The sequence below is a fragment of the Leptinotarsa decemlineata genome, unplaced genomic scaffold (assembly GCF_025532065.1).
Source record: "Leptinotarsa decemlineata unplaced genomic scaffold, Ldec_3_MD MMD2_tig00000199_RagTag_RagTag, whole genome shotgun sequence".
NCBI classification, from domain to species: Eukaryota; Metazoa; Arthropoda; class Insecta; order Coleoptera; family Chrysomelidae; genus Leptinotarsa; species Leptinotarsa decemlineata.
The window spans coordinates 4,367,701-4,382,903 of record NW_027412544.1 but is presented as its reverse complement, the minus strand read 5'-3'; the positions used below and the strand labels follow the sequence as shown (position 1 = coordinate 4,382,903).

The 15,203-nt window shown below is 35.1% G+C and overlaps 1 protein-coding gene across 1 annotated transcript in view; it reads left to right on the top strand.

Annotated features, from left to right (window-relative positions):
- The first annotated feature begins 8,393 nt into the window (after positions 1–8,393).
- Positions 8,394–15,203, top strand: part of ash1 (histone-lysine N-methyltransferase ash1) — a 100,113-nt gene continuing 93,303 nt past the window's right edge. Inside the window, exons 1-3 of the mRNA XM_023156399.2 lie at positions 8,394–8,723; positions 8,892–9,107; positions 10,815–11,372. Of these exons, the coding sequence (XP_023012167.2) occupies positions 8,901–9,107; positions 10,815–11,372 (765 nt within the window). The 5' untranslated portion in view covers positions 8,394–8,723; positions 8,892–8,900. The remainder of the gene's footprint in view (positions 8,724–8,891; positions 9,108–10,814; positions 11,373–15,203) is intronic.

The following is a 15,203-nucleotide window of genomic DNA, read 5'->3' as shown; positions in this document are numbered from 1 at the left end:
TAAAGAAGGCTCCCCACGGCTGTCAGTTACGACGCCAAGCTTCGATATCCACCGCCGACGAGATTCGTTACCTGAATCCTGAATTTCACTGCAAGGCAAATAATTGAACACCAGAGCCCAAACACAACGCATTTATGATTCAACAGTGGTGTATGTCAGTACATTAACTCTAAACGAAAACATTACATGGTGGCAGTTGGTCAAGTGACAGAGGTTATTCGGTAGAATTTAGAAAATTCGAAGTAGTTATTACCTAGCATTTGAGAAACAATTTTAAAACGAGCAGGTGCCGTTTTTTCGAATTGTAATTGTTGTATCGCGCATAAAAACCAATGGTGTTGTTGAACTAGCTCAGAAAAACAAGTGTTTCAGCAAACTAGCTGATATTATACTTAAACTCCATAATAGTATGCACTGACATCTGAGAAATATTATTGCATTAAAACAAAAACATTGTTGTCAAGTTCGAATACCATATACTTTATTATATAATTATTTTAGAATAATTAGTATAATTTCTGTACACCACTGTAAGAGACAGATTAAGGCCAAAACGTCACAGTCACTTCTGAGAATTTAGTGCCCATTGCTTCGGAATTATATTAGAGCTGGACAACTCAGAACATTTTTGCAAGCTTTCGCATTTGCATAATAATGTCCGAAGGAAAAATGACAAAATAAAAATCGCTTTCTTCTGAATCTCCTTGGTGACAAGGGATCATAAATATTCAATACTTTCAAGTATGAAAATAAAGGCGATGTTAAAAAGAATAATGTGGTCATGGAAAAATTCATAAATATTGCAACGCGTTGAAAAAATCGTCTATGAACACTTCAAAATTTTCATACGTGATCAATTACCGAATGAAAGATACAGCGTTGAAACAGTTGGTGGCGTTTCACCAAACGCACTCGCTTGCGACTAGTTTCATTTCCAAAAACAAAAAAAAAGTTTCAGTTTCGAAAATAAATTCATAACCAAGCATACAAAAATTAGTCTGAGTCGCATGTTCTGTTGTGAAATGTTTCTGTCGTTTCCACTACAGGAACTATTTTCATCATGTCTTCTCTAGACAATATTTTTATACTGGCCTGTGGTTATTTTTATAATCCAATCTTTTGAGCGAAAGAGAAAAAACCAAGATACTGGATAAGGTCATTGTCAAGACGAAGAATAGATTATGGAAAAGATTTATGGCAGATTTTTTTAAGGGCAAAATACAAGCACTACAGGAAAATTCTTAAGGCACTCTCAGAGCGGGGCCTGTGCGAAAGTAGCGATTCACATTGGATTTGAATCGCTGGAGATTAAATCCATTTGGAAAAACATTCCCAGGAAGTTTATTTCACTTAAACGCAGTTCTCTAGATGAAAGAGTTCCTAAGCAGTAAAGTTCGAGGTGTACTGAGATGAACCTCAAAACATTGAGCAGCCACAGTCCGTCGCGTATTTCTGATATGTACCGATATGAGCCAAGTCACTTGAACACTTCTTGTGAAAGTATCTATAGAAGAGAGACAAATCCCCAACCTTTCATCGATGTTCCAGACTATCAAAGTTGCAAGTGATGTTGGTGTCTCCAGTCAGGCGGATGGCCCTTTTCTAGATGGAATCCAGCAACTTCAGGGCAGAGCTCCATACATGGGATTAATACTCAAAAGAAGGTCTTATCTGAGCTTTACAAAGCATCAAAAGTTGCTGATATGTGTACAGTTTTCTGCATTCAGTGACGGATCCAGACCATGATTTCGGGGGGAGCAATCGAGATTTCTTAGTTCACCCCTAACTTTCTAAAACCACCAAGTTATAGATAAATACCTTACCTGTAGGTCTACCCTACGTTTTGATTCATATAGGAAAATATGTTTTATTATATTCTACCATGTAGTGTGGAAAGTTTATTTACTTACTTATCAAAGCAACAATAACAAATTGCAATGGCGATTATCGAAATGGTTTTGTCACAAGGTTGCAAATTTCTGCTGCCACTATCATCGCCAAAATTAAAATAAAATTGGAACGTAACATCAAATTAATTATTGTTTTTTGAAAGGTTGACGCTTCAATAAAAAGTTTGCAATTCTTAGGCACACATACCTGAGGGAATTTTTTTCTCGGGGAGGGCACTTGCCTCCTTTGCCCCCCCCTTGGATCCGTCGGTGTCTGCATTGGAACAGTGTTCCAAAAGCTTTTAAGAAGCATCTTCTGCAATTCCAGCGACATGATTGTGCAAAGACATATTGATGTCCATTTTAACCCCCAACAAACTTATCAAAGCAGAAAGCGGAATTGTCTGACCTGACACTATTATATTCGGTTCGGAGGCATTTATCTTCTTGGAAAAAACCGATAGATGGGTTTTTGTGGCATTAAATTGAACCTGGTTACTTTCACCCCAATTCTAAATCACTTCTAGATCCTCATTAAGTATGCAACCTTCTGCTGTCGGTAAAGATGTGCCTCTGTAGCCGATGTCCTGGAGTCCAAATGGTATAAGGAGACAGGTGTGCTGTCGTCACCAAAGCAATTTATTGGATTTCTTATTTTTTCCAATAAGTCGTTGATATACAGTAAAAAAATGGGTTGGAGACAATATGGACCACTGGATCCAGCGTTGCTAGTGAAAGTATTCGAAAAATATCAGTCGACGACCACTTGCAGGGAACGTTCTTTCAGGAAGCTGAAGAGTCATACACAGAAATGATCCGATAAGCCATAGCATCAAAATTTGGCCGGCAAACCCTCACGCCATACACGATCAAAGATCTTAGAAATATCAAGCGCAACAGCTATTGATTCTCCATGTTTCTCGATTGCCTTATTTCAAATATAGGTGACATACGATAGAAGGTGATTTTTGTTGTTTTATATAACTAATAGCAAAGCGACTGGTCTATAGTCATTTGGAAGATTTTTCTTGCCATTTTTGGGAATAGGCTGAACGCGAGCAAACTTTCGACAAGAAGGAAAAACCCCTTTCTTGTAAGACAAGTTGAAAAGTCTGCAAAATACTAATGCGAGTACATTTGCGAACTTTTTAAGTACGATGACGGGCACTTCATCAGCGCCAGACGCCTTGTTGATATTGAGCTGTTTCAAAATTCGCCTGACTAAACGCTGTCGAAAAGTAATTTCCGGCATTGTGGATTTTAGTGTGGGAATAGTGAGTGGTGCCTTTCCCAGAAAATCGACTGTGATTTAATAAATGATGACCTAGGAATGATGGGGTAACTGAGTTTATCGAAATTTATACCCACCACGGGATAACACTTTAAATAAAGTAATAATGCCACATGAAGTCACACACCATAAACAAAATAGTGGACTGTTTCATACAAAGTTTAAAAACGTTTCTTATTATCACAACTCAAGTTTATGTTTTTTTCAAAATCAACAGAATTGCAGTTTTATTGTTGTTTTGCCCGTTTGGTGGACGGGACGTTTTGATATCGGATTGAATTATTTTGGGAGTTTGTGACCCAAAAATACAGAAAAAACTGTTACAAACTTCTAACCCGAAATCGGGTGATGCAGTTGATTTCAGGAGATTTATGTTGAAATATCTGTTGAAATTTATTTTTTCGTTACCAGCTGTCGCCTCCTTACGAACGACAACCCTCAGAAATCGTAATTCGTGCGAGCTGAAGATTAACGTGGTATCATTTTATAACGTGCAATTCCTAGCACACGTTGGAAGTTATGCAGTGAAAATCTACCATCCGGACGTAGGGGTCGAACCACCCTTTCACAAATCCGTCGATTGAACGAATATGAAACTGAAACATGAATATCAACTACTGCTCCCAGACTCACAATTCTTGAACATAGCGTAATTGAATTGATTTTTTCAATAAATTAACTGATGGAATTGAATCATTGGTCAGCATAAATGAATTTAAAAATGAAATAAAGTTATCCATTCATATGGAACCTTATAATTTTGACGACTATACAAATTCGAGTTTTTTCATTTTATATTTATACGTTTACCTTTTATATCTACACTAGATTCTTGTTACTTGTAACTTCCTTTGACGTCATTTCATTCTATGTTGTTAATATGTTTCTTTAAATCTTTGATATGTTCTGAAAAAGATAATTATTGTAGAACTTGTATTTAATTGGAGTTCTTATACCAATCCACCTGTAGGAAACCTTTTGCATCAAATTATTCAGTGAACAATTGATGGTGCTAAAACATCCAATCCTAGATGAAGTCAGTCCAAACTGTACGAATTATTTTGAAATCTGCAATTCACGAGTTTTTTCTTTCCATCATTAAAATATATTTTGATGTATATCCTAAACAGTATGCATGTATATTTTCTCTGCTTACTGATACATCACGAAGTTTCAAAAAACTCTGACTAAATATTTCGCTTTTATAGAATTCTAGAAACAATTTGTCGGATATTCTATAATAACCATTCCTGTATGGAAACCATGTTTGTTCTGATAGACCAAGAATATATTCAACAGAGTGAAATTATATGAAATAATATTGTCTTGACTACAAGGAAATTTATCAGATTCGACAAATTGATTTTATTTTGTATACTGAACTCATCGAACCGAGGTCAGCATATTCAGGAGCCAGTGAATCCGCTCATGTTTTATTCCTTCATTTGGCAGAGAACCGAGAAAAACAATGAATTTTTTCGTCGCAGCCAAGTACAATATTCGGTATATCCTCTCAAAGAACAGGAGGGCTGGAAATATACACAAACTGTGGGAAATATTATTTTTCAGGATATTCACTCTTCTTTCTGCTATTTTTCACAAATGATAAGTTTATATTTGTTGTTTTTCTTGATAGTTGATCAACGTTTACTTTTATCGGTATTAACCTTCTCAATGAATATAGTTTTTGCTGATCAGTTATTATTAATTATTTAGAAAGTCATTTTCAAAATTTTTAGTGAATCGAAAAGTTAAGCATGAGTGTTTCAGAAGTTTGCGAATAATCAAAAAACAACGGTCCAATTTTTTATTTTATAATCACAATAAGAGAATTCAAAACACTTGGAATCAGTTTGTGATGATATGAATTTTCAATAAGAATACGAAAAAATGATGAGAAATTAAATGAAGGTGATTAGGTATTATAAAAGGCGTCTTTTAAATTTAACCGTACATTATTTCAGTATGTCGTTATTCACGCTCTATTCAAACTACGGTTGTTCAACTAATATCTTTGAATTGGAGATTTTCATCTGTGAGCACTCCAGATTTTTTAGTATGCTGAATGTCGGTAAATTATTCACTTTCATGAACTTTCCGTCTTGAACAACTTTATCAGAAATAATCCAAAGGCATTAAATCGGACGATCTGGGTGGGCAATAATAGATACTTCCAATCTCGTTTTATAACATTGAAATTTAACATTTGATTGATACATAGTTTTCCAGCAACTGGTCAATGCATCAGTGCGCCATTTTGCAGGTCTGCAGGTCAGCAAATTGTTCTCAGTAGTTCTCAGTAATCTTGTAGGAGGACATAAATTTTTACAGGTCGGGTCTGCCAAACATGAATCTCGATCAGGTTATTCATTTTCGACAAAAAAATTTCAACCCCCACCCTTTGAGTATGGAAAAATTCCACATTTTTCATTAAATTGAAAATAAACCTTGCAGGTCGGCAGAAATTCTTGCAGGTCGGGTATGCCAAACATGAATCTCGACCAGGTTAATCATTTTCGACAAAAAAAATTTCAACCCCCACCCTTTGAGTATGGAAAAATTCCACATTTTTCATTAAATTGAAAATAAACCTTGCAGGTCGGCAGAAATTCTTGCAGGTCGGGTATGCCAAACATGAATCTCGATCAGGTTATTCATTTTCGACAAAAAAAATTTCAACACCCACCCTTTGAGTATGGAAAAATTCCACATTTTTCATTAAATTGAAATAAACCTTGCAGGTCGGCAGAAATTCTTGCAGGTTGAAAATGATTAACCTGATCGAGATTCATGTTTGGCATACCCGACCTGCAAGAATTTTTGCCGACCTGCAAGGTTTATTTTCAATTTAATGAAAAATGTGGAATTTTTCCATACTCAAAAGGTGGGGGTTGAAATTTTTTTTGTCAAAAATGATTAACCTGATCGAGATTCATGTTTGGCATACCCAATCTGCAAGAATTTCCACCGACCTGCAAAATTTATTTCCATTTTTTTGAGAATTGTGAAATTTCTGGGTGGGGGTTGGAAAATTTTTCTGTCGAAAATGATTAACCTGATCGAGATTCATGTTTGGCATACCCGACCTGCAAGAATTTCTGCTGACCTGCAAAGTTTATTTTCAATTTAATGAAAAATGTGGAATTTTTCCATACTCAAAGGGTGGGGGTTGAAATTTTTTTTGTCGAAAATGATCAACCTGGTCGAGATTCATGTTTGGCATACCCGACCTGCAAGAATTTCCGCCGACCTGCAAAATCTATTTCCAATTTTTTGAGAATTGTGAAATTTCTGGGTGGGGGTTGGAAATTTTTTCTGTCGAAAATGATCAACCTGATCGAGATTCATGTTTGGCATACACGACCTGCAAGAATTTCTGCCGACCTGCAAGGTTTATTTTCAATTTAATGAAAAATGTGGAATTTTTCCATACTCAAAGGGTGGGGTTTGAAATTTTTTCTGTCGAAAATGATCAACCTGATCGAGATTCATGTTTGGCATACCCGACCCGCAAGAATTTCTGCCGACCTGCAAAGTTTATTTTCAATTTAATGAGGAATGTAGAATTTTTCCATACTCAAAGGGTAGGGGTTGAAATTTTTTTGTCGAAAATGATTAACCTGGTCGAGATTCATGTTTGGCATACCCGACCTGCAAGAATTTCCGCCGACCTGCAAAATCTATTTCCAATTTTTTGAGAATTGTGGAATTTCTGGGTGGGGGTTGGAAATTTTTTCTGTCGAAAATGATCAACCTGATCGAGATTCATGTTTGGCATACCCGACCTGCAAGAATTTCTGCCGACCTGCAAGGTTTATTTTCAATTTAATGAAAAATGTGGAATTTTTCCATACTCAAAGGGTGGGGTTTGAAATTTTTTCTGTCGAAAATGATCAATCTGATCGAGATTCATGTTTGGCATACCCGACCCGCAAGAATTTCTGCCGACCTGCAAAGTTTATTTTCAATTTAATGAGGAATGTAGAATTTTTCCATACTCAAAGGGTAGGGGTTGAAATTTTTTTGTCGAAAATGATTAACCTGGTCGAGATTCATGTTTGGCATACCCGACCTGCAAGAATTTCTGCCGACCTGCAAGGTTTATTTTCAATTTAATGAGGAATGTGGAATTTTTCCATACTCCAAGGGTAGGGGTTGAAATTTTTTTGTCGAAAATGATTAACCTGATCGAGATTCATGTTTGGCATACCCGACCTGCAAGAATTTCTGCCGACCTGCAAAGTTTATTTTCAATTTAATGAGGAATGTGGAATATTTCCATACTCAAAGGATGGGGGTTGAAATTTTTTTTGTCGAAAATAATTAACCTGGTCGAAATTCATGTTTGGCATACCCGACCCGCAAGAATTTCCGCCGACCTGCAAAATTTATTTCCATTTTTTTGAGAATTGTGAAATTTCTGGGTGGGGGTTGGAAAATTTTTCTGTCGAAAATGATTAACCTGATCGAGATTCATGTTTGGCATACCCGACCTGCAAGAATTTCTGCCGACCTGCAAAGTTTATTTTCAATTTAATGAGGAATGTGGAATTTTTCCATACTCAAAGGGTGGGGGTTGAAATTTTTTTTGTCGAAAATGATTAACCTGGTCGAGATTCATGTCTGGCAGACCCGACCTGCAAAAATTTCTGTCCTACAAGATTACGAGAGCAATGTCTACTGAGAACAATTTGCTGACCTGCAGACCTGCAAAATAGTTGCAGCGCCATTAATCATGAATTCGGATTTTCCTGTAAGAAAATATTTTCAGGCTCACCGAAATCTTGTATTGGTCCAGAAGTGTTAAAACTTCATAAAGAAAAGGTATCATTGCTCAAAAGTGATATTCAACCATAAACCGTCAAACTCTATGGTGTTTATATGGATCGTCTCTTACAACTTTTACTTTGCACGTTACTCTGCCATCTATTGAACGATGCTAAAACTGTTACGTCAAATTCAAATGTCGTTGTATAGTTTTCTGTAATTTATTTATTTCACACTCAACGACGTGCTGCCACCTGTGACAAAAATCATTTGTTTTATAATGTTTAACAAACAAATTAATTTTGTTGTTTATAAGAATTATGATATGAATCTAGACCCAAATAATGTTCATAAACGTTTTCATCCATGTCATGACACACCCATTCACAAATCATAAATTATACTTTTTATTGCCCAATTTACCGTTATTTCATTTTTCGGTTGGTTGTACTGGTCACACTGTCACTATTTTCTAACGAAGAACTTGCTGCTGTTGCGCAACTTGACAACTCGAATAAAATGGTGACGATTTTGTAAAAATAGTGTCTTCCCATCAAGTTATATTTCAAAACAGTTGAAGAATGTGTGATGATATTGAGTTTGCTTTGAAAGTTAACGGTGTTTCAGTTATTCTGGAAAATGTGTTGTGAAAATCAGCTGGTGGCCATTTTGTTTATAACTAGGAACATAAACATGGAAACGGACTTTTACTACAGAAAATTAGCTTTTTCTTCTGTTCTTTAAGTGTTTGAGAAAATGGTCAACTCTACCTGAAAGTGAGTAAAATGGTTTAGCAACACTTTCAAGACTCTTGGAATTGTGTGAAAGTTCATCTAACATGGCGGTAGCATTTGTTATATTTTTGTTTCGTTTTTTTGGCGCCAACTGTCAGTTATTTAAATATCTGTAATGGTAATTTAAATATATTTTATTTTGTATTTCAGCTCTTTGAAATGGCAGGAAATGATGCTACAAGTTCAGAATTGTTTCCTGGATGGTCTTCTGTTGTCCACCAACCAGCTGATGAACTTGAGGAATCTGATTTGCCCAGTACTGTAGATATTACAGCATTCAGCACTGGCCTGAATGTGGAAATTGGAGCTACCAAACATGATGATGGAAACAGTGATTCAGAAAGTGATTCTGAAGCAGATTCTAGTGTAAGCCCTTACATCATATATTAATTTTCATTATTGAAACAGAAAAAACCAAACACTTCTGTTTGCATTTTGGTCACTCATGAAAAAAGAAAATAATAAAAGGGGATTCATGTAGCAGTTATTAAATTGTAAAGGCTGATGTATAAATTAAGTAATTCTTCATTAATCATACTGTAATGTAATCACTAATCCAAAAACACAAATTTTCATTTTATAGATCTAACACAGTAACACTTTTAATTAAAATAAATAAAAATTCACTTTAGTGCCAATGACCGATTTCAAAATTGTTTATATTTCAGAATTCCTCGTTAAAAAGAGTCTTAATGGTCACAAATAATCTAACAAAAAATGAAATAGTCACACACAAAAAAATGTCATTGTTAAGTACATGGAAAAAATTTTGTTTTCTTGAGAATGAAGTTATGAGAACAAGAAATTTTTGGAAAAGTAAATCTCAGCTAAGCTGAATCCATTGTCAACCTAACCTAAATCCTGATCATTCCCACAACTGCTGAGACTTCAAGTGTGGCGGCTAAAGTAAATATTAGCCTAAAAGACTAACTCTCTGCATGCCACAATTTCAATCACGTTTCTGTTTGAAAAATCTGTTTTTCTGTTAACCATTAACCAACAGTCGCTCCCTTCCGAACAACAACCCTCAAGAGTTGAAACTGATGCAAGCTAAGGATTGAAGAAGTTTCCATTTTTTAACGTGCGATCCCTAGCAAGGGTTGGATGGTACTCAGCGATATCGTTCGTCCTCACGCCAAGCTCAGACCACTATTTCTAGACCTTTTACCTGTGCTGTCTTACCTGCCTTTGTCATTACACCTGAATTATCATGTGCTAAGTTTTGCTTTTGGGGTTGTGCAGTCTGTTTGATTTTGTGAAGTGATAAGATGGATCTCCATATATTGCTGGTAATCTTTGTGTGTCATCCCTTTCGTTTTTCAATTTGGATAGCCTCTCTGATTGTTCGATAGTAGAAGTTTCCATTGCTTGCTTTTTGTGTTCTCGAAATTGATGTTGTGTCTTGTCACCAATACGTGTTGGAAGAGAGAAAGTCTTGTCACAGTCTTGACTTTGTAAACTCCTTTGGATTTGTTATCTGATCATTTGGATTACGGAGCAATGAGGTCCGTGCTAGGTGCTCAGAAAATCGTAGATAGGCAAAAAAAACTATTTTTCAAAAAAGTTTATTGATGCTCTTACCCCTCTGTGCCTGTCATAATTACTTAACAGGGTAATGGAATGTTCCTGAAATTCTAGCAAATTGAAGTTTTTCGAGAAAATTGATGAATTTGGTTTGGTTCTGCCATCGTAATGGTTGAGCTAGCATAATCCATTGATTTTTTTTATGAAATCGAGTAGAAAATCACTTGAAATTATCATTGTATCTCAATTCCTCACATAATTGAAGACAGAGTGTAATTGTCTGTGTAAAAAATGTCCAACAGGATAATGGGGTAGTCTGAAACAAGTCTAAACTTATTGGCATATTCAGAATTTACAAAAAGTGAAGGATTTCAATATGGTTCTATCAGATTAACCATTCAGTTTGCTTAATAGATGCAATTTCAAAAATTCTGTAGTCCAAACTGGTTCACTTGTAATAATGATTTAAGCCATATGTCGTGTACGTTGTCGTATCGAATAAGATAAAAGTAGTGTGATGAATAAGATATGCTCTATTTTTATTTTCAGAACTCTGGTACTGATGCATCTCAGTCAGGTAGTCAGTCTGATTCTTCAGACAGTGACAGTTCTACGTCAAGTCAGGAGTCATCATCACATAGTGGACGAAGTAGTCCGAGTCCCGAGTTTTCCGTTACTAGCTCTCAGACAGATGGCCTGCGACTAACAATTGCAACTGTTCGGAAACAAAGTCCATCTGGAGAAAAAAATATGAATAAACCAGTTGAACAGGTTAAAAATGCTAGCAAGTCTCCAACTTCCAGTTCAGACAGTGGTCCTTCAAGTGATTCTGAGAGTGAATCAGAAAAGAATAAATCTGGGTCAAAAAATGACAAAAAATCCGAGCCCGTTAAAAACGATGTTATATCTAGTAAAGTCGAAACTTCCCCAAACAAGATCAGTGTGAAAAATACAAAAGATGTCAGGCAAACCATTATGAAGACAAGAAGAAAAGTTGTGGAGAAAAAAGATGAGAAGGTTGTGAAGAATCTGAAGAAAGAGATTCAGTCACAAGGGGCTACTAAAAGCGGGAATGGAAAGGTTAGGCAGAGGCGTAGGACCAGAAAGGTAAGTTTTTTTGAATAATATTCTGTAGAATATATCAAAATTCACTTCAGCAATTCAAAATGTTTGGTTGAAAATCAAACTATGTCAGGTGCAGTGGTAGAGTGCCTTATTCACAATCTAAAAATTGTGGGTTGGGACCCAACTTCAACCAGAAAATATACTCAAAAAAAAGTTTCTATTTGAAGTTGGGTAGATTCTGCCACATTAAATGACTGATGAAACTAGGAATAGCTATAATGCTTCCTAGGTGGCTTGGGAAGTTATCAACATAACCTACCCAGAACATGATACTGATGATCACAGCAGATGATGCCAGATGAAACTTTTTTTCGTTAAGTGTTTTTTGATATTTGTGGAGATATTACGTGGTTATCCTGTTTTGTGTTATATATACTTTGATGGAGAAACAGTTTCTGGGTGGCAAAGTGAATGTGCATGAAAATTTTGAATACATGCGATATGCACTGAAACTTATTTCCCCAGAAATAAATTTTATATCTCGGTGGCGAAGTAAAATTTTTAGGTGGACAAACTTTTATTGCAAATATTTTATTTTATGGCGAATGTCCCAATGGCAGTTTCTTGCATAAGTTTGAAATATGAATATAAATCAACAACATATAACCCCAAGAATTTGTTTGTTGACTCGGAACTGATTCCAGAATGATCTAGAAAATCTTTATTCGAAATGCACCTGAAAGTTAAAATGGGAGTCTTTCATATATTGAAAAAGAATCTTCAATGTGGTTTCGAATGATCCAATGTTCCATAACCATACCTGTAGTATTGTGTAAGCTGTAAAGAATTCAGCACAGAATTTAGGTATACGAGTACATTGCCGTTGTGTGAAGTAATTGCTATCTCCATTTTAATTCTCAATTTTGGAAGTAAAATATCTCTGATATTTCAATTTCATGGTTAAGAGTCACAAACTGTAAAGAGTGAATGATGAACAGTAATCCCTGAAATATTCATTTTGGAAACATCTGGTGTACAGATGGGTTGAAAACCAAACATGGGTCAGGAATTGAATTCTCAAACTGGAAGTTTGAGATGGAGGAGAGAAGTTGACAAAGAAAGGTTTATTTTAAAGTTTCAGCTATCAATGTGTTTATCTTTTCTGAAATATTCTTCAACATATAGAAGTAAAGCAAATCAAAGTTTTTTTTTTTCATCAAAACAATGACATATATTGCTTTCCAAACTTTGATTACCACAGAAAAGTGCTTTTGAGAAATATAAAATTATAAGGATGTATACCGAGCAGATCAGAAGACATTTCGAAAATTATGTTGAAAAATTAATCTATACTTCTGTCCCCATTTTCAATAAAATATCATTACTTTTTTTTATTTCTGATATTGAATGAATACTCTATACAGGGTGTTTTAAATTCGATCCTCACCGTTACCTGACTAACAATATGCCGTTGAGAAAGTTCTGAAATTCCGAGTATATCCAGAGATATCCGGAAACAACAGAAATTTCGGAAAATCGTTTTAATTTTTTTCTGGCTTCATTTTTTAATGAATTCAAAAGTAAATTGCACTTCCACATTGCCACTTCTTTCCTGCTACATAATGGTTTTTTCAGATTTGCTATCCGACGTTTCGTCTTCCGGCCACATCATAAACTTTATTTTTTCTTATTGGCGCTACATTGGATTCTTTCTGTTTTGAATAGAATCAGATTTTACCTTTTCAATGTGTATCATAAGTTATCATTCTTTTTAAAAAAATTAAAGATTTATACGTCAAATTTTCTGCTAAATGAATATTTCTCATACAAGTGCTTGGAGACATCTCAAAAAAGCGGTTTAAAATGTTACAAAATACACATATCTCGAAAATTGAATCCAGGGGATTCTGTAATTGGCTAATAAGAAGACCTGATTTTCCTGTTTTCCTGGAAAATGTAATTTGGACAGATGAAAGTACTTTTATGAATTGTGAGCTATTCAAGGGAAATAGCGAACACATTTGGAGCATAAACAACCCTAGGCAGTTCCAAGATATTCTACCTCAAGTACGATTTAGTATCAACGTTTGGGCAGAAATTCGCAAAGATAGAATTTTGGATCCTGATTTATTTGACGGAATTCTCAATGGAGAAAGCTATCACCAGTTTTCAAGTCGATTTTCGAAGACTATTTGGTGATAAATGGATAGGGAATAATGGGCCTGTAAGGTGGCCACCAAGATCCCCAGACTTATGGATACATTCTTATGGGGTACACTGAAAAATAGAGTTTATAGTCAGAGGGAATATCAAAATATTGAGGACCTTCAACACAACATTGTTAGGGAGTTCAGAAGAGAGAAATTATTCGTGCAGTGAATAATATTCGAAGAAGGGCACATTTGTGTTACCATGAACAAGGCCAGCATTTTGAGCATTTGCTGTGATTTACTTTTGTCTTTACATTCTAGTTAATTATTGTCATTTGTTAAAACTTCCATTTTAATTGAAAAGGACACAATGTCATTTATCAAATTTTGATTGTTGATTCTGTCTCCGTATTTTTTCATTAGCTTTTCAAACGAACCAAACTCGGCGAGATTTTTATTTAATAACTTGAACATAGTTCGATGTGGTTGTCATCTTTCGGGATACAAGTTTAAATACATTTCCGATGTCCTAACACTGTTTATATCGTATTTGTAATGAATTTGCATGATATCTCTTTTTTTCTTCATTCGTGAAAGCCATTTTTAGCCAAAAACTCAATGACTTGTACAATAACAAAATGTCATCGAGGGTAACACATTGAAAGACAAATTTAAAACATCAAAGTCAAAGCCTATTATGATAAGGATTAATTTTCTTCAATGTCTCTAATTTTTCGAAAAAGAATGATAACTTATGATACATCACTGAAAATGTAAAATCTGGTTCAATGCAAAACAGAAAGATACCAATGTAACGCCCTTAAGAAAAAATAAAGTTGATTATGGTGGCCGGCAGACGAAACGTCGGATAGCAAATCTGAAAAAACCATTATGTAGAAGAATTGGCAATGTGTAAGTGCAATTTATTTTCGAATCCAAAAAAAAATAAATACCATTTTCCGAAATTTCTTTTTTTCCCAGGTACCTCCGAATATACTCGGAATTTCAGAACTTTCTTAACGGCATATTGTTAGTCAGGTTAATGCGCAACTTTACCAAATTTAACCATCTTCGTATCTCTCATAGTTTTCGAGATCCCAATGGTGAGGATCGAATTTGAAACACCCTGTATTTCATTTTATATCTGATTTCCTTGTGGGATGTGCTTTCTTAAAATATGAAGTTCTACCCAGCGGTTCAAATGAGTCGTATAAAACAGACAAAACAAATTTCTATGAGATTTTTGTTCTTTCCAGAAGAATATTTTGAATGTTTTTTCATTGTTGAAAAGTAATTTAACTGAGATACAGGGAAACATGTTATTTTATAGATTCCACATTGTGATGCAATAAGGAATCTATTGAAATTTTTCAAAACTGTCGATCCTGAGTAAACCCAGACACGTTCAAACTTCTCGTGATTGACATTACCAGTTCTTTCAAATCTTGTTTTTAGAGCCTGAAATGTTCTTCCATCTGATTGTCTTCTTTTGGGGAACTTCTCTTTATAAATCCTAGATGCAAGGAAGCAGTTTCCGTCACTTTCCCCCAAAGCATAGATCATTATTTGTACCATATCTTCCAATAAATGATGAAAATGATTCAATCTACATGCGAAAGAAACTTCAACACATGGCGTTATTGACAAATTCCGAGATTAATTTTTTGATGTCAGTCATCATGGATAACTGGGTTTTTAAAGAAAAGAGCAGTATACATATTCT